The 20,419-nt window shown below is 41.9% G+C and overlaps 1 protein-coding gene across 4 annotated transcripts in view; it reads left to right on the top strand.

Moving 5' to 3' along the window:
* Nucleotides 1–13,521: 13,521 nt before the first annotated feature.
* PPP1R12A (protein phosphatase 1 regulatory subunit 12A) overlaps nucleotides 13,522–20,419 on the top strand; it is a 121,966-nt gene continuing 115,068 nt past the window's right edge. For all 4 annotated transcript variants that reach the window (XM_055712123.1, XM_055712122.1, XM_055712121.1 and 1 more), the window contains exon 1: nucleotides 13,522–13,941. In XM_055712123.1, coding sequence (XP_055568098.1) covers nucleotides 13,913–13,941 — 29 coding nt within the window. In that variant the 5' untranslated portion in view covers nucleotides 13,522–13,912. The remainder of the gene's footprint in view (nucleotides 13,942–20,419) is intronic.

Raw genomic sequence — 20,419 nt, 5'->3', positions numbered from 1 at the left:
AATATAAATGTAGGACTCAGTACCAGCCACTTCCAGCTACTCATCTGCTTCTATTGCATTTAATTACTTGTTGATGTAGATGTGTAGCGTATGGTAGCGTACAGCTGACTACTGAGTATTGAACGGAGAATCAGGTTCTGTATCAACACAGATTTCCAAAACAGACCTACAACACATGGGATCAACAGTGAAAGTTGTGGAAATCCAAGAGCTGTAGCTAAAGTTGTAAATAATGATTAGCTCTTACAGGTGGTTCTCTGCAAGGTGAGTCTTTGGGTTCTGCTTCCTTTGCTCATATCAGTTGCATATAGCCAATAAGATTCTTCGCAGGCTATTTAATTGAAATGCTTTGATTTACTATCCAGCCAGTTACAGGTGTGCAAGAAAAATGTACTGGGAATGTTTAAAATTATGCCACCAGAAGCCCAGTCCTTTCATTCCACTTTGCACTTGCATTTTGTTGGTTTAAATATGCAGTGGGGCATATTAGTGCTGCCTGGCTTCAGGCACCCATCTGAGGAATGCAGTCTCCTTGGACTCCATAGTCACTGAAAAGAGAAAGATGTTTCTGGAGGGCAACTCTGATCACCGAACTTTGAAGACTGAACTCAAGAATGTGGAAACACTAACACATAGCAACAGAGAATCAAGCCTACTGTCAATAGAACTAAGACCTCTACAATGTAACACTTCATTAAAATAGTGACTTAATGCATTTTAATGCATAAAAAATAATGGAAATTCAATTATTTTTGTATGGCATGGAACTGGAAATAAACATGGTTATTTCATGACAAACCCATGTGATTCTTAAATCTGATGCAATAGAATTTTACATTGTAGAACCAGAGGAAAATAATCCTAAAGCTTTAGAAAATTTTCCTCTTTTAGAAGTATTTGATAAACAGCAAACAAGAGAGCACCTGCTTCAAAAAGAAAAGACCTGCCAAAACTTCCAGCTAGAGCAAGAATAATACATGATTACAATCTGTTTACTGAGACATGATAAAGTCATCTGAAAAAACACAGAGCACTGGAAAACACAGAGCACTGGAAACCTCACATTTGCTTTGGATACATATCCTAAATGTAACATAAGATATGACATTACCTGTTTTATTTCCTTATTTAACGTGGAAAAAAATATGGAAATTATTTGAAATTGTTGCTCTTCTTTTTTCATCCTGGGATAAACAAAGATCACGGTCAACAAATCCAGAAGATGAGTTACTGCAAGTGCATTTTACAATCTTATGCATGTCACTGGAAGAAGACAGTTCTTGAGGAAGGTATCTGACAGAAACAAGCAAATGCGGATGACTCAGCATGCAGACTAGTTTCTTTTATTTTGGCTTTCTCATGTACAATTACAGTTAGGTGAGAACACCCCATCCTTAAAAACCCATCTCACTGCTGACAGTAATGAGTCTTACTAATAGTTTATAAGTCTAAAGGTAAGCTGGGGATGAACTGCTGCACTGCCTAAATGGCAAAGGCCAAAAGCTTTTTGTTTTTGAAGGACCAAAAGCTGGCATAGTGTCAAATGGCACTTTGGCAGAAGCCCAGCTTATATATGTAAGCTTCACAGCTTTCCAGCTAGAAGCTGATACACCAAGGGAAAAAGAGTCACATTCAGTTCTGTTGCACTGCACAAGAGTAATGGGTGCTACAGACATAATTGTTGCTATGTATCTTTGGTTAGATTAATATAAATATTGTAATTAATCTCCTGGCAGTAATTTCATAGGCACTGCGCAAAGATGTACACACCTCTGCGGCAAAATGTTTTATTATAATGACTGACACACATGCCAGGGAGCTAACCCATCTTCTTGCACCACCTTCAGCCCTACAGGTACTGAAATGCCCAGTTCCACTGTTTATTACATCCTTTCATCCCCTTAAAAATTAAGGCTCCTGCTTATACTGAAGTAGAGGCCTTAATAAGTATACGCTTACTTAATAAGTGTACATCTAAGCATATGCATACCTACTAGGCCTTATAGGTTTTAATGGGACTGATTACATGATTGCACCTCATTATATTAATTAATATTGTGTGGAAACAAATGTTCCACAGATTTCTTTACACTCCTGCTCTAATTTCATTAAAATCAATAAATGAAGTCCCTTCTAGGTATGACTATGCAGTGACTAGCCAAGGAAGATGACTCTGCCCTCATGCAGCCAGTCACTGGGTGCTGTGCCCTCAGGAAGGGGACCCAGCATCCAAAAGTGGTGTTATAGCCAGCAGACAGATGTCATTAGATGTTGGTAGATAGGGTGTGCACAGAAGATGTCCTAAGAACAAGTACGATGGCTTGAACCCTGTTCTCTGCCTTGCCTCTAGGCCTGGTCTCTGTTGTTGTCTTTGGCTTAACCATTTGGGATCCAGCTCGCATCTGCCACCCGTTCAGTTGTAGCTCTGGCCCAAGCCACCTGTCTTTGATGCTGCTCTGTCTTCTCCTTCTCCTGGACCCACCTCATGGATTGCGCTTCCTGGTTTCCTGGCTCCATCTGAAGTTTAGCTACACTCTTGTCAAGGTGTGTGCAGGCCCCCCAGCTTCTGGGTGCCAAACCCTACCTCCATCCATATGCTTGCCTTGCTCTGTTAGGCTAATGAGTATTATATGTTTCTGGTTCTTGATTTCAGATTGTCTTAATTACATCACCTGGCTCCTGCCTCCACCCAGACTCCAGCCCAGGGCCTCACTGTGAGGCTTGCAACACCCATGTCCCGTCATAACAGTCTACGCAGACAGGTGCAGACAGACAGCAGCTTGTTTCGCTAGTGCTCCAAGCTGGGCAGAAACAAGCTAGCTTTGGCCTAAGAGCTGTACACTTACATTACCTGAAAGGAAGAGCTCTTTTATTTCCAGACAAGATATGCAGCAGACAAACTGAATCCATCTCTGTCTATACTTGCTCAGTTAGACATTCTGTGTAAACCTATACTAACTTTTAGGGTACAGAGTACATTTAAATACTGAATAGAGACAGACAGTGTAGATGTCTCAAATGTTGCCCAGATGTTGAGCAGCATCCCTCATAACACACAGGTAGACAGAAAAATACCATGGGGTCTGAAGGGACCAAGGCAGAAAGATTTCTACTGAACTTTCTAAAAGCTGGTTTTAGCTTACCTGAGAACATTACCCATGTTCACCATGCCATTCAGGTGAAGCATAGCAACTGTATTTCATTACATTTGGGTTTCAACCAAATTCTAGTGTTTCTATTTGTTTCAATAGAGTTAGTCTGGACTTTCTCAAAATATATATTTATATAAGTGAAACCCAAATTTTATACTTAAAGAACCAAAATTTGAAGTTCAGGCTTTATCCAGTGTAGCTAGTACCAGCTGATTATTTGATCCTGTGTAACTTAGATGCCAGCAAACGAAACATCAACAGAAACAAAAGATGCTAGAAAGATGTGCTTGAGATACCTTAAAACTAGCTTGGCTACTGGTAGTAGTGTACTCAGAGCTGCATAAAGCTGAAGTGTAAACTAAATTAAGCTAGATTTAATTTAGAGTACCAGAATTTTGCAGCTTAGACTGAGCTCTGTGCTTGCTTAGCTTGTACCCAAGCCAGGAAACACAAACCTAACAAAGCCACTGTGCACTGGAATGATTAAAGCACAGTTTTAATTGTGAATCTAAATGGTGCTGGTTTTATGGCAGTTTTAAAAGCAAATGAAGCATTTATTAACTTCCAGATTGTCTCTAATACCTTAATACCTCAATGGGACTGCTTGTAAGTGCTGTACAACGTGAGCAACAGTGGAAGGATCAGACCATAAACACTTTCAGGCATGTGATAGAGACTTCTGTGCTTTTGTTTCTAGGTAACTGCCTGGTTTTGTTTAAATATGTTTTGATTATGGTATGGAGCTCATTTAACACTGTATGGGCAAATGACATGCTTTATGTTATATTTACCTTTATCTCTCTACATATGAGGACTGCGTGGGGTAATTGCTTCTTTGAGGCCTGATCCTCATCTCCTTACTAAAGCTAAAGTGTGAATCTGTGGGAACGTTATATAACAGGGGAATGCAATTCCAGATCTGCTATAATGTGTTTAACCTGAATAAATAGTCAGGCTGCAAATTGTCTGTGCGTTGTATAACCCCATCATAAGTTAGCACGTAATTAAATTTCAGATTTTGGAACTTATACTGGAAATCATTTACTTGCCAAAGTAACTCCAGTGGGATTCAGTGGGATATTACTGGGAACTAATACAAACTCATTAAAACAAGTAGGATTTCCTAAATCAAACCTTGACTGTTTGAAATAAAAATAAATTAATGCATTTAGACATTCCCTAGACAGAGCAAGTGTCTAATGTATGTGTCACCTATGTATGTATCGCCTATACAATTATTATACTTGTAGAAGAAACTCTCATTAAAACTACTGCATATATTTTGGGTATAAAATATTAAGAAACGTGTTTTCCTTTGTGCCTATTTCTGCTCCAGGGAAGCGTGAGTGTTATACGATGGTGACTGTATGCAGGATATGGTTGCAGGATATTCCTGTTTTCTGCAGGGACCTGCCTAGTGTCTCTTTGAACATAAGGGTCTTCTGAGATACACAATGCAGAAAAGGAGTGACATAGACTTTGAATTTTAAGTACGGAATACTCCATTGCCCGTCGCCACCCCCACCCACCCCCACCCCCCCGAAAGAAGATATGTTTTTACACTGTTTCCTGTTCTATAGTAGTTAGGCCTCTTCTCCAAGCTCATCTAAATGCAAAGTGATGAGAGTAGGGCCAGATCCTTCTCCTTTTGAAGTAATAATTTCCCATTTATTTTCCTGGGAGTAACACTGAAATTTTATCAAGAACATGTTTTAATATTATGCACAATTTCAAATTTATGCAAAACCTAAGTTTTTTAAATATAGGAGCCCAAAGAACTGTTAACACAGACATTTTAGCACAAAAATCACTTTAGTGTTTTCTAACACAGGAGTGTTTGTGGTTTTTTTCAGAGCACTCCTTGCTCAGTCAAAATTCCCATTACAAAAGAAGCTGCAGCATTGGGTGCTGTATCTCCAGTAGTCTTTTATACCTTAATATTAAGGCTTTAATTTAAATCTTTTAAAGCTCAAACAGTGAACACTGGGAGAAGAAATATTCTAATTTATGTGATCAAAATTCTTTACTCAGTTCTCAAGGTTTAAATACAAACCAAGGCCAGAAATGCAAAATCAAGAATTTTGAGTTATTTAATCCGTGGTAAAAATCAAGATTTAGATGCAGAGCCAGAAATGTTCCAAGTTCCTATTGGTTATTCTACTTATCAACCCACAGTCCTAAGTAATCAAAATGTTAATAATCAAAATAATCCAAACAATTCCATTTTAAATTTGTATATTTAAACTATAATATACACAAGTAAACAGTTAATTTTACTGTTATTAGTCTAGTTGAAATAAAGTAATTGCACATCTTCCTATCTATCTATCTGTCTATCTATCCATCCATCCATCCATCCACATATTTATCTTAAAATAAGTGTAATATAGAACTATTCTAGGACCAGTCTTTGCTTTCTTGAACTAGTTTCATTAGAGGGAGAGAGCAACAAAATGCACATAAATAAAAATAGAAATCAAGGAATGTTTAATGTAACCTGGAGCCAAGTGTCTGATCTCAGCAAAATCAGTGTTTTAGATCACAGTTAGTGCTTGATGTAAAAGTATCTCCTGACTGTTTCATAATCATAAAGGAAGTAGCTATACCAGTGTTGAACTCAGGGAAGGGACCCCGACCCAAACATGCCTAGAAGGAAGGGACATGGGAGAGGAACGTCAGCATGGCCTGGTTGTGGCTGGGGTGTGAGTTTCAGTTGGGGTCCTGGCTTGCTTCATGCTGCTTTTGCTGTGCTCCTAGGACTCAGTATGTGCTAAATATTTCCTCTCAGGATTATTGCTTTTTAAAATGAAGACTGCCAAGCATGAGAAAGTCATGTTTATTATTTAATATGAAAATGATCTAGCTCTCCACTCACTACTGTGTTCGCACAGAATCCTGTTTGCTAGCTGCCGCGTGAAAACAAACAAAAACTGAAATGAAGACAGATAAAGAACTCCACAGAGAAGATGAAATGGTAGTTAGGGAAAGGAGCGTGGAGAATTAACTTGGCAGTGTTCACTCGTGTTACTGTAGTTAGCAGATCTATTTTCCACAAGCCAGAATCCAGGTCCAAAGGACACCACACCACTAAAGAAACCTTCCCAGAGAACAAAAATAATGACCTAATGGTCACAGCTAGACCTATGAGTGAGATTTCATGTGATGGTGGAGCATACATAATGCCTCTCTGCTTCAGAGGAGAGTGACTGTCCTTCCTCAGGCCTGGCCATACACTCCCATCTCTTTTGGAAGCTTCCTGTCACCCTTTGATGAGTCTGCTCAGTTTGCTAGACCAGCAGAAAACTAGCCAAGCCAAGAAGTAAATAAATAGTCTGCCAGTATATGCAACTCACTCAGGCCTCAAATGAACACCAAAGCCTGGAGAAAGGTTGAGAATGGTGTCTGTACATCCAGGGGTAAGGAATGGGCGGTACAAGTAAGGAGGACTGGCCCTTTCCATGGCAGTAACCTGCCTGAATGTTTCTGTTATCTAGTGAAACCTCAGTCTAGGTCTCTGAGAAAATGCTGGAAGAGATGCCTTTCTCTCAGGCAAAGAGAAGGCTGTGTCATAAATCCAAAATGTTTAGGGGAAGAAAAAAAGATTGGCTAAAATCTAGAGGTTACGGCCTTTTCCTCATCTCACGCTCCACGACTAAATAATGCTTTGTTGTGAAGAAGCTGGTTTTGAGTTACTTTAAGCATCTGCTAAAGGAAAAGGATTTTTACGGGTCCCTTCTCAATAAGGCCTTTTGAGTTCTCATGATGACTGAATGGGAGAGTTGCAGGCCAGCAAGCCACTTCAGGAATGGTTAGGAATAGTTAGGAGATGTGATTTCATCAGATGAGGGTTTAAAGTTATAAGCCTGTAAAACCAGAAGCCATTTAAAAAGATTCTAAAGTGTACACCTCCGCGCATTCATGATACAGACATTAAAGCTTCTGGAGTACCTTAGTGTTACATTAGCGGCTGCTGCAGATTAATGTTGCCTCAGATTAATTGTCTCAATTAAGTCACTCTTCTTTTGAACTGACAGGATGAAGCAATTCAATTTTTTTATGGCCTTGTGCTAAGGAACAATAGGAGGCTGCCAAAGGAGTCACTTGATGGTTTGGGATGAAGTCTGATCAGTTAAGCTGTAGCCTGAGGCGTCACCTACAGAAGAAGCAACTTTCTGTTACAAGCACAGGGATAGTAACAAATACAGAGGATAGAAAAGCAATAGTGGAAGCATTTACTAGGACACCAGACTACTAGAAAAAGTGACTTCTGAGCAAGGAAACTGCTTTCAGTTGCTTGTTTCTGTTGTATTCAGGGAAACAGGCCTTTATGTTCTTATAAATCAGCATTGCTATACTCTATCACCTAGTTCTGTTTAAAAACAAAACAAAACAAAACAAAACAAAACACGAAACAACCACTTGGTTTTCCTTTTAATGACTGTCCAAATAGGCTAAAGGATAACGTTATTTCTGTCAGTGATATAGGTGTGTTACTTATTACATTGCTAAGACTGAACATGACATGAGCGCGCAGTTATGTCACATGCTCTGCTGGGTCATGAAAATACAGCCTGAGAGATGTGAGCAGCAGGGCATACTCTTAGATGCCCCAAATCCAAGCCAAACCAATTGTTCAGCCACACAGATATTAGTATTTTTAAACTCCAAGTTAGAGAAAGGACACTTTCATATACCAAAACAAATATTTGAAAATGAAATTCATACACCTTCTAGTAGCAGAAAGGCAGAAATCCAAGTGTCATGGTTGTCAAAAACCCTTGAGCGTATGTGTATTTGCACTGTGATTGAGAAGCTACAACAGGATGTCTTTAATTTCTCTGTCCAAATCGTCCTCCTGCAGCCCTGGAAGTATGTTTCTCAGCTGTGATATGTTCAGAATGCAGCTCACAGGGAACATCTTGCATGCATTTCAGAGTGACAGGTCATTCCCTTCCCCCTCAGTATTTAAATCATGCATTTCAACAGTATGCTCCTTGACTTGTGCCACACACGATAGTGCAAAAGAAAGACTTTGCCTGCAGAAATGCTTAATAGAGGTTCATAAAAGCTACTGTAAGATTATGTGGCCTTTTGGACATAAGAATAAAGCAAAGATACTTGTTCTCAACAGCAAGAGGCCAAAATGGACAGCTGTCACAGCAGAGTGTCTAACACCCTGTCTACATCCAGCATCCCATCTGCATGCAGCATTCCCAGGACTGCAGAGACTGAATAGAAATACAGCACCTGTATTTCTATTACACAACACACAGCTCAGTTCTGTTTTTTCATGAAGTGACTAGGCAAAACTTAAATTTAATTGAAAATAAGAACAGTTTTATAAAGTCAATTTTATAGAGAAGTGTATTTCCCTGTTTCTAAAGGACATGGTGCTACTTCTTACTAGCCAAGACAACTATTTTTAACTTAACCCATGCACTGTTGCAATCGTCAGTAGACCGAATGCTGGTTTAACAGATGGGTTATGTGACAGCATCTCTATGTGCATCAAGTTTAAATGTTAGCTTGCATTGCCATCCAAGAATATGGAGACAGCAATCTGTATAAAGCTCATGAAAGATGCTGGGAGAATGCACCATTGCAAATCTGATTCAGAACTGCATAGTTCATAAATATGTGCCCTGGTTGCTATGGTAGTTTTGGGTTTGATTTTGGTGACTCAGGATTATGCAGCGTCAAAAAGTAACCCACCTTGAAATGCAAGGTTTCTGTGTAAGAATCTTACCCAAAACTGACAAAATCAAAGAGCAAGAAGTCTGCTTCTTACATAAATTACTTTAAAAGTTTGATAGCACTGTGCATACTCTTCTTACATCTTCTTTCTGGATAAGGAATGTACCAGAATTCTCACTGTTACTTGTGTGGGTTTGTCATACAATCAGAGTAGAGAATACACCAGATTTAAAAATAGAAAGGACTATGATTATCAAACAAAATTGAAAGAAATGCTTTATTCTTATAAGTATCTCTGTCATGGCCTTTTCATATTGAAAAAAGCTGTTATATCCCATCTCTCCTTTTATAAACCATGGTTCTTTATAAAAATCTGGAATATTTATCAGAAAGTTTGTGTCAATATATACAGTATTTGTCACTATCTCTTCAAATTATCCATTTTTCTCAGAGCTGTAGTTGATGAAATTAACTGTGATATATTAGTTTTCTTCACTGGGAAGAGAAAAACATTACAATAAAATTTTTAGAAGCCACACTGTGTCTGTTGCTGTTCAAGATGAAAGACAAGACAATTATCCTTAGGAGGTCAGAACAAAAATTCTACATCCCAGACGCTGCCTATTTTGGGTAGTGCAAAAGCTTCATCTGTGTACTTCTGTGGTCCAGAAGCCTGCATGAATAGCTTTGAACGATGGTTGTAATACTTTTAAGAAAAAATGGAAAAACAGAAAGCACGCTGATAACCATCTCATTGCTAAATCATTTTATTGATCGCTTGAAGCTTGCCATTAAATTAACTGAATATATATACGCATAGATGCTATCTCTGCAAATCTTTATATGGTAATTTTTAGAGAAAAGCAGTTCTAGCGCTAGTATTTGTATGTGGAAAATTAAATATTTAATCACTTTTAGTGCTGTGTATACACATGCAAACAAAGAATTTTACAGCACACCTAGTGTGTTGGGTAGTCTGGTAGAAATACATCAAAACAACCTGATAAAACTGGGTTTACTTACTGTGTCCTTAAGTTGCATACATCAAGTACCTAAAATGATGTGTCTCTTGTTAGCATACTATTATTATTGTAAATACACATGCACACTTATGCAGTTATCTAATTCGATCTTGTGATATTCTCTTCCAGTAATGACTGGTTTAGGATGAATTTTATACCCACTTTCAACATGGTCTTCAAAGACTGCCTCAGTATACAGGGTTTAGTCTAACCCTCTGCACACATGAATTTCACCCTCCATGCTTAGGTAGATTATTGGAGAACATCAGATTTCTGCAGCAAATATAATTGGTAATTGTATACGTTCATCTCAATTAGTACTGAATTAGAAGCTGTAGATAGTCCCATCTCCTTTCAGCTACACTGATCTTACAATGAAACTGAATTACATGCCACTGGTAAGATGGGGTTAAAAAATATGGCCCAGTATGACTTCACTATTGAAGTTAAAGACTTTTATGTGAGATATGAGACAGGAAAATTCTGTATAATACAGAAAATTAAAAAAAATTGTAAGTTACTTTTATCATTATTCCCTTTTTGTTCAGAATTTTGTTGAATACAGAAAAAGTGAACAATCACAGAGATTAACCAGTTTACATGAATGATAGCTCTGCTTTTGGTTAAGGAAGACCATATGCTTTGCTAATCACATTCAAGGACCACATATAATTTACTGCAGAGCACACAGCTATCTGGGAAAGGCATATATATTCCGTATATATGGAATATCTAAATTTCAGCTGGCTGCACAAACGAATTATACGTTGGCTGTGAAGTCTGTAAAAAGCATAACTTACGTCCCACTGCCCTTTTGCAACACCTGCACTGTTCTGCAGCACAGTTGGAGAAGTCACAGTGCAAACCGTTGCTATTCACAATAGCTCTCCCTCCAACACTGATGGAGTAGCAGTATTAAACACCAGCCAGGCAGGCTGGCAGCAGTCTTGTGGCTTTTTTTTTTTTTTTTAAATTCTTTGGAAACGGAAGTGCTGAGGTACTGACAGACTGACTCCTGTTCTTACCTCTGTCAAGAGTGGTTCCAAAGAATGTTTATCGATATGGTGATAGGTGCTTTATATATATATGTGTGTGTGTGTGTGTGTGTGTATATAAACATATATAACTCAAACATAATGTAACTCCCAAATGAGGTGCAACCTCCAAAAATGAAAAAGTCAAGGAAAAATAGAAGTCAGGAATGTGGAACATACAAATAGCTGCAGTGTAAGGAAAGATGTTTGCTGAAGTTCTCAGAAAAGCTGGAGCTGAATCAGTGAAAAATGCCCTGGAGAAAGGAACAAAAGGAAAATATTAGATCTGGTCTTTAAAACCAGACTGTATGACATTTAAGAACAGGAAGGGGCATCCTTTCTGAGCTGTAGAACCTCTGCATTTTGCTAACAAGCCAAGGAGAGTCAGCTGCAGAAGTTGAAGGAGGATCTATGACCAGAAAGAAAAAGCTGAGCTGGAGGAATGAGGTCAAGGAGAAGGGACTGGAGCTCTGATGGAAACCTAAAAAACATGCTCCACAACAATGAGACTCCCAAGAGAGTGCATTTTGAGTAAGTGCCTATCAATTTGCCTAGAATTACTTTGCTGCTAATAAAGGAATTGATTTAAATACTGTTTGCTGAAATCGGTGTATTACATTCTTCAGCTGTGTGGTTTCTTTCAAGAATCAAATTTACAGTCAGCTAACTAGGGGAGAGAAGGAGAGAAGCAGCATGTTGGGCAGGGTACATGTGAAATACCAGAGACATCTGAGGAAGGAGGACTCAGCTTTTATCTTCTGTTACCTTAGGAAATGGCAGTCCGTTGAGTCTGTCCCCAGTGAACTTTGCCCACGAGGACAAGGCCACAGCAGGCAGCTGAAGCCTGCACAAATGCCCTCCTTAGATGTGAGTCAGCCGGTGAAGCCAAGCTCCTGGCTGGTAACTGTCCATACTGGGCTGATGGTACCAGCGCTATGCCAAAGCACAGCTCAGTCGTGTGAGTAATAAACACTGCAAAGACTGTTTCTGAAGTGCATTACGCAGAGTCAGCCATATTTTCAAACCAGGAGCCTAAACTGTACTTCTGGGTAGTCACACAGGCTGTCAATGGGAAGGTATAAATTAGGTGCCAGGTAATTGTTCATCCACGTACTTGGCCTGCAAATCTTTCTCTGGCCAATCTTCCATCTTGAGTACAAGATGTCATCTTTTATTCATAATCACATTGCCTGCAAATTGTCAGTGCATTGTATATCATGCATTGCTGTATTAGTAAATCTGATGGATACTACGCAAATACCTCAGGATGAAAATCTGTACTGAAAGACATAAGAACAAGGCATTGCTGCTGGTACCTAACAACTACTCCTTCTTGCAAAATGCTGGTGACATTTTTATCAATAAAAATGGAAATATGAAGCCTGAGTAGGCTGCCCACTGTAAGAAGAAGACATTATCATTAGAAAAGAACAAACCATGCAAAATTTCAAGTGCGTGAGGTTTGATGGCCCTCTCATACTATACTTTGTTTCCTATAATTAGTTGCAAATAAAACTTTTTCCAGTAAGTTTAAAACCACATTTTATCCCCAGAGATGATTCAACTTAAAACAAAATACTTATTTTGTATTTTCTGCTAGGAAACAGCTTGTTTCCTAGAAGTTGCAACTCTGAACAAATACATTTTAGTCTTTGTATCTTCAAATGCTGTATGCTTTGTAACTCCTTGTTTTCTCCCAGCAGAAAAGACTGGTGTGCTACTCCAGGTTTCCAGGTAATGGAAGTGAACTTCAAGTAAAATGGACAATGAGCACAGGGATTTGTCCACTGCCATGCCGAAGTGTCAGGACAAATGGGAGATGGTGCTTTTATACAGCAAGCTGCCCTGACGCAGACACGTCTCGCCTCCCAAAACCAAGGATCCTCAGTAAATCACCCTTTTTCCTCCAAGGGGCTGCATTTGCCCCATTTGCCAACGCAGGCAGAAGCGCTGGTGGTGTTGCATGTGGTGTTGCATGGTGGCTGGCAGGGTCAGGCAGCACCTTTGACTCAGTTGCCCCGCAGAGGTGGAGGAGCAGCATCCTTCCAGCCGCTGAAGCCCCTGGGATCGTGGTTTAAGTGCTGAAACCAGGACAGACCTGCATGCCTAAAGCCTGGCTTCGGTTTTCGGGTTTAAGGCCAGCACCAGACACCCCAAGAAACCATACCGCTCCCTCTCCCCACACACTTCGCTTTGGAGAAGTACATCCTTGGTCACCCTCCGGTGACGGCCCTTTCACTAGCAAGGCCCTCACCGCTTTCTACGTGTACCTGTCGGCCTCGCCAGCGCACCCAGGCTGCAGCGGGACAGGCCGATGCCCCGCCCCCCCCCCGAGGCGAGGCCCGGGCAGGCAGCGGGCGCCGTGCGGGGCCGCGCCGTCGGACGCCTCTGGGTCCGGCTCTGCCCCTGCGACCGCAGGGATTTCCGCCCCGGCGGGGCTGGGGAAGCCGGTGACCCTTAGGCTGAACTCTTGAACTCACAGACCCGGGATGAGCTAACCGAGCCGGCCGCGCCCCAGCCACAACACGGGCGGCCCACGGCTGCCGCCGCCCCAGTAGCGCCAGCCCCGCCTCCCCAGCGATCCCCCTCCGCGCCTCCCGCCCCGCCTCCCGGCAATCTCGCGGGGTTATGCTAACGAGGCCGCCGCCGCCCCGCCCCCCAGTTCCCTCCCGCCCTGCGCCCTCCATCTGGGTGGGTGAGCGAGCGAGGGCGAGTGCGGGCCGCGGTGCGCTGTGGGATACTGGCGGTATATAGTCTATCCTCGGTGCGGCGTTAGCTAAGGGGGCCAGGCAGGAGCGGGGTATGAAGATGGCGGACGCCAAGCAGAAGCGGAACGAGCAGCTGAAGCGCTGGATCGGCTCCGAGACCGACCTGGAGCCGCCCGTAGTCAAGCGCAAAAAGACCAAGGTGAAGTTCGACGACGGCGCCGTCTTCCTGGCCGCCTGCTCCAGCGGGGACACCGAGGAGGTGCTGCGGCTGCTGGAGCGGGGCGCCGACATCAACTACGCCAATGTGGACGGGCTCACCGCGCTCCACCAGGTCGGTGCGGAGCCGCTCCCGCCCGCTGGGGGGGCCTGGCCGAGCTCGGCGGCGGGACCGGGGTTTGGGCAGGCAGGGGAGGGGGGGGCGAGGCCGGCCGGCGAGGTGTCCCGCCGGGAGGAGGTGGAGGAGGAAGGGGCCGGAGGCGGCTGCTCTCCCCTCCGCTGGGGGGTGTCGGGGCGGGGAGGGGCCGGGAGCGCGGGGCGGGAGGCGGTGGCGACCGGGGTCAGGCTCCGGGGCGGCCGGCCGGCCGGAGGGGGCCGCAGGGGAGCGGCCCGGGCCGGCTGGGCTGGAGGGGCGGTGGGCTGCGCCCCCTCCCCGCAGGCCGGGCGTCGGAAGGGGGCGGTTGGGCCTCTCCTTCGGCGGGGAGGAGGTGCCGGTGACCCTCTTTCGCTTTCCCCGCTCGCCTCGCTTCCCCTGTCCGCAGCGCCTCCCTCGGGAGGGACGGGGAGAACGGGCCCGCTGTGCTGTCGGGGGGCCGGGGACAGGTGCCCCCCGGCGGAGGGTTGGGGGCCGGCAGCTGAGGGGTGTGGGCTGGCCTCGGCGGCGCGTCCCCCGGCTGCCTCATGCCCGGGATCCCGGTGGCAATTCCCTGCTTCCCCGGTCTCCGCAGCCGCTGAGCCGACTAAACCACGCTCGTGTGTGCGGGCGGGCGTGTGGAGAGCCGGATCATCTATTTCTCTCCGGTTTCTAAGGGAAACCAGTGTTTTGTTCCTAATATAGAAACGCGTATCAATAACAGGCCGCTGGCTTTCTTTACTGATGGCTTCTGCCGCAGTGTGAAAGATGAACTTTAAGGGGAGCAGGGCTCTTAACATTTTTCTTCCGTGCGTTGGAAAGCAGTAAAAAATACCCGAATCCATATTGCTTTGTTCTGGTGTCGGTATGTGGGAGGGGGGTTGGTGCTGAGGGAGATAACTTTCACTTGGGGCAGGGGGGGAATGGAAGGGAAACTGGCTGTGAAGTTTCCTCAAAATGGATGCTTTGTGCATGTTGAACTTCATAGCAGTCTGATTGGAATCTCAAAACGTTAGCCAAATAAGGAAAGGCTGTGGCAATCCGGAGATAATGCGGGTTTGCCTGAATAGTTTTTGTTTCTGTAGAAGGCCAAAAGCTTTCACACAATATTGGATTCACTGGATACTGAAAAAGCAAAAAATGATCTCTGAAGGCTGGATTCTTATTTGTAACTTCAGAAGTTGTTCAGTACTTAAATATTAGATTTCTTAATTATTAGGAGGTGTAGGTCGATCAAGTAGAAGTCTTCCCAGAATGGGTAGGTGAGGTAAATAGGAATTTGTTGTTATACAGTGCTCTTCTCAGTTTCACCACCTCGTTTTTGTTAAATGTATTTTACCCATCTCGTATCATTTTTTCAAGGATGTGAGACTCTACAAATACCTAAGTTGCCCCATAGCACTGGATAGAATTCCCTTCTGAACGTAAAATAAAAAACTCTACTGCGCTTTGCCCTTCTTCCTGTCTATAAGTTGTCACTTGCTCCCTTGTGAAGGGTATTGGTTTACTTTCAGTTGTGAACTGAACTGGAAGAATTAATGTGTGTTGTGGTTAAGCCTGTCGGCATGTTACTGCAGCATGGTTACCTGACTTCAGGCTAGCCTGTCACTTTATAGTGAGGTTTTATGTATTTATCCTTCTCTAATCAAATTACGATTGCTTTGTGCTTCCAGGGAGCTCTGCGTTAGAAGTCATACCTTAACTGGTTAGATCGTTGGGTCAACAAGTTACTGTACTCCAGTAACTGGTAGGAAGGGATGACGTTTGGCTTAACTCTCTTGTTAGAATAAGAGATGAATGGTATTATCTCTCTTCATGAAGTCCAGATGGTGTTTTCAAAATGTCTTTGATACTATATACAGTGAATATTTGAAGCTCTTGCTCAGTCTTCTCCTCGCCCCCTCCCCTCCTCTAGTGATAACCAAAGAGCCTTCTTTGGTTTTAGGATATTAAAAGCAAAGAAGAAGGAAAAATTGTGAAGTTACAGTCCTCTTAAGGCAGTCCAGTAAATAGTTGCCTGCTGCTATAAAAAAAGGCCTAATACAACCCTGCCCATGACCAACTCTTGAATGGTTTCCCTTCATTATTATCAATAAATCTTATTTATCTCTAATGCCATATAAAAGGTGCAAATCATACATGATGCAGTCTATAACCTGAATTTATTTAATCAGATTTGGCTGTAACGTGGAACAAAGCTCTATCTGTTCCCAAAGGAAACTCTTTATAAAAAATTATCCTTCTTCCTGACAGAGTTTTTACTGACATGTTAATTGTGTCAAAGTCCATGTTGTTATGTTTAAGACCACCATAGTTTGCTGTTGCTTTGTGGTGGTTTAATTTTTTTTAATGCTTTCTGTGGTATCCCATGTGGACTCTACTGCTTCACAGGAATAAATTATTTCAGCAAAAGTGACTACCTTTTTTGGGTTGCGTCTAACTTTTTTGTCGTTATTGAGAACAAATGTGTGCATTCAAAATAGCAATATAATTAAATACACTACTCGGGCCTTGTTTTTCCTGCTAGTTCTAGGAAGAGTTTAAGCTGTGTTTTTTCTTCCACAGCCCATCAGAAATCTTTAAATAAAATTGTTTCTCTCAATGCATATGGGAAAGAAAAAATTACAATTGGCTTGGTAGCTCAGAGGAGGAAGGGGGAGAGTATATACGTAGGTACTTTCTTCATCTCTTGATGCTGCCAGTGAGTGATTTTGATCTATATTTGCATGTGCATGAATGAGTGGACTTGCGTGCATCGTATCTGAGGACATGTCGATTGAATAAAACAGTCTTGCAGAAGAGGAGAAGAAAATTGTTGTTGGATGATGATTATTATTCCCATTATAAATAATGCTGGGTTCAAATGTCATTCCCTTTAAGAACTTGTTGTTGTAGTACAGCACAAAGTACAAAACTGTGTATAGCACTCTTCTGTCTGTGGGAGGTATATGCAGTGTAGGATGTTGTGGCAGGGTAGTGTGTATTCTGCTGCAGTATCCTGCATGATGTATGTAGTTTGTGTGTGGAACAGGCATTTGATTGTAAAATTAAGGTCTGATTTAATTTAGTGGGGGATGAAGCTGATTGCTTTTAAATATTGCCTTCTCAGGCAGTTCTCATGCAGGATGAGATCTAACTTAGAGATAGTGCAGCTTTTCTAATATACCTTAACAATTGAATGTAAGGAGCACTTGAGAGCAAAAAAGTCCAAAAGTGAGCTGTGACCTCCCAAATTAACAGTTTGGGGTGGGGAAGTGGTGTATTCTGAAATGATCTTAACAAAAGACTATATACTGTTTTCAGTAAAACCTGGTCCCTTCTAGGGCAAACTTACTTATTTAGAGTGGGATTCAATTCTGTCATTCTGAAAGCTTAGCACCTATCTTCCTCAGAGTTTGGAGACTCCTCCTCTCTTTCCTTGCCTTCCATTAAAGTGCACTTGGTTCACTAACTGTGATTAGAATTTATTGCTTAAGTGACTGAAAGCAGTTTGTCTAAAATGTGCGTAGAGCTTTGTACAGGAAAGAGGAGCCCACCCTTTCTGGGCAGCACCATGGGAAGGCTGTATGTGCTGGGGAGGGACCATGATGTGACCAGTTTCCTGGAAGGCTGGATTTCCTGTGCACACTGCTCCTCTGGGAGCACAATGTGTGTGCTGTGGAGTACCTGCATGCTCCTGATAAAGGCGGCAGCTGAGATTAGGCTGTGGTTAGGTATGACAATTTATGTAGCCTGCTTTTTGGCTGTCCTTTTTCTTTGAGGCTGCTCAGACTGGGGAGGTGGTAACCTGGTTTTTGGCCTCATTCTCTCTGGGTGAGGAAGGTGGGTGCTGCAGTCTGGTTCTGCTACATGGCATGAAAGGAGCATGTCCTGCTGTCATGATCTTACTTCTTCCTGGGGAGGGTACTGATTTGGAGGTAAATAAGGGAAATTATCTCTACTGTTTGTGCATGGGGGCGGGGATCATTGAGTACTATAGCTGTTGTCATTTGTGAAGGCTGAACAGCAAGAGAAGCTCCTAATCCTTAATGAACGTTTTATGTACCCTTTTTTTTTTTTTTTTTTTTTGTCCAGGGCAATTACAGTTTAATTAAGCAAAGTTCCCCAAAGGCTGTCCTCTGTTGCAAATATCTGTTTTTCTGCAAATCTAAATTACTAAATTGAATATGAAGGTGAGACTGTTTTACTGATATTACTTTCATATTAGTTTGTCGGCACAGCAGTATGCAGGGTTAAATAGAAATTCTGATTTGATGCCACTGCTGTAGGACTGCTGCGTTGATCCCTCAGTAGTAATCAAGATGCTGAGAAGCTCTTCACAAGTATGTTTCACTGAACACTTACTCTTTCTAACCGATTATGGACAATTATTGCTGTCTTAGTATTGTCTGTGGGTTCTGTGGGATTTATGTCTTGGATAAGAAGTACCTTCCTTTGCAGGAGTTTCTGCGATGGTTTATGTGAAGAACTCTGTCGGGACTCCTGGTAGCATTAGGTAGGGTTGGCATTAGCTGTCATCCTTGTTGCAACATCCCTTCAGATGGCAAGGAGTGATGAAAAAGGGACATCAAATCTACCAGCACTGGATCCCTTTGCCTTAAACTTGATAGAGGGCATTAAGGTTTCACTGTCGGGATCCTTTTTGACTAATGATAACACAGGTCATGTATTTGAGCTGGGGCCATAGCATGCAGAGCATGTCAAGTCATAAGAGCAAAGAACAGGTTGCCACAGTCTTAAATCTCTAGGGTGTCTGCATCATAGCAGCAGCACGCAGTAACCAAGGGTAAGGAAGGTGTGGAAACAGCTAAAAGCTATCTTAGTAACCTGCTAGCTATGACTTCTGCGCAGCCTCTTTTGGAGACTGAAAATACTGGTGTGTGTGATAAACTTGTTAATTTTTCAAGACTGTCAAGTAAGAGAACTTCCTTTTGTACAGAAAGGCTTATACACAGTTAACAGACTGGATGCCTAAATCTCACTGGAGGGAGAAACAAATGCCTCCAACCTACTGAACCTCCACGGGCTCTTGCTGTAGATGATATACAGCTGAGAATTTTGGAGTCATTTGCTCAGCTTGTATTATGTTATCCTGAGTATGTGTATTTTTTTTTTAATTCTCTATCTGTACAACAAAGCACAGAGAAAATGAGTCGTGCAATAAGCATAATGTTGACTTCACTCAGTGATTAGACTACAGAGGCGTATTTGTTTAAAATCCTCTTTGTAATAGGAGTTGGTTCTTGTGTGGGCCATAGATCTTTCCATAGTTACAGTAGTTAGGTTCAAATTCTACAATAAGTACTTGTTAACTTCCTACTGATCTTGTCATCTAAGATATTTTTTTTTTACCTTCTGAAATGGAGGCAAGTAGAGGAAAAAAGTGATATTTTCATAATATACTTTAAATATAATAGTTGAAATTTAAATGCTGCATTCAAAAGAATTGTGTTCTGCTTGGTGTTTTATAAAAGAAACAATGCTTTCACCTTTTTACATTTATCTCTTAAGCGTCTCTTTTCTTCATGGTCTTTCAAGTTTGAACCTTGGATTTCTATGTTTGATTGCATAGCAGTTTTATTGCTGTAGATATTTCTTGTGCACAGATAGAATTCACATGGGTTATTCTAGCATATAGTAATTATTTTAAGTATTTAAAGCCAAGCTTCCATGTTGGTGTAACTGACCCAAACTTAACCTAGTCATGGAGGAAGAGTTCTGCATTCAATGTAAGGATGAATTCAAGTGGTAGGACTTTAGTCCTACTTCAGTATTTACTGAAGCTAATATTTGGGGACAATTTCTCCTGGTCTGTAGCTATGAATTGCACTGTATCATTAATTTTGCTTTTACAGTAACGCTTTATCTATCGTTTTCAGTGTATTCTTGGCATTCTTAGAACACTTTTTCATGATAAATCATCAAAAGCACCTTGTGAGAGTAGATGAGATGTGCTCTTGTATGTATGAATCAGATGGATGAGAACATGCTTGATTTGAGACCTTTTTGATCTTGGCATTGTGGTAGCATGCACGTTATTTTTTTTTACCAAATTTCTGTTTGTTGGCTAAATCCGGGGCTAGGAGAGAAGCAGTTAGTATAAATCATTAGTAGAGATACAGCTTGGGTTTTCTAACTGAGGATCGGTATTCCACACTTAAGGTTGTATGCTAAATTTTAGTTGGAACAGATGGTTTGACAGGCTCTTGGCCAGTTCTTTACTTGTTTATCCCTTTGCTTGTACTCTCGCTTGCTGTCTCTTTCAAAGTTGTTTCTTGGGCTAGTAAAACATTTATTGCTGGGCTGTCAGTTTTTGAGAGGATTGCAAATTGGTTGCCTTTTTCTGTGTATTTGACTCGTGAGGCTGGGCTGACAGGATGTAGAATTGAGGAACATGCATGTGTTCTAGCAAATACTTAAATTTTATCCAAGAATATATTCATACAGGTTAGACTTAGTC

This window comes from Falco cherrug, chromosome 5 (assembly GCF_023634085.1).
Source record: "Falco cherrug isolate bFalChe1 chromosome 5, bFalChe1.pri, whole genome shotgun sequence".
NCBI lineage: Eukaryota > Metazoa > Chordata > Aves > Falconiformes > Falconidae > Falco > Falco cherrug.
Note: the sequence above shows the minus strand (reverse complement) of the source record. Positions and strands in the feature narration are given on the sequence as shown.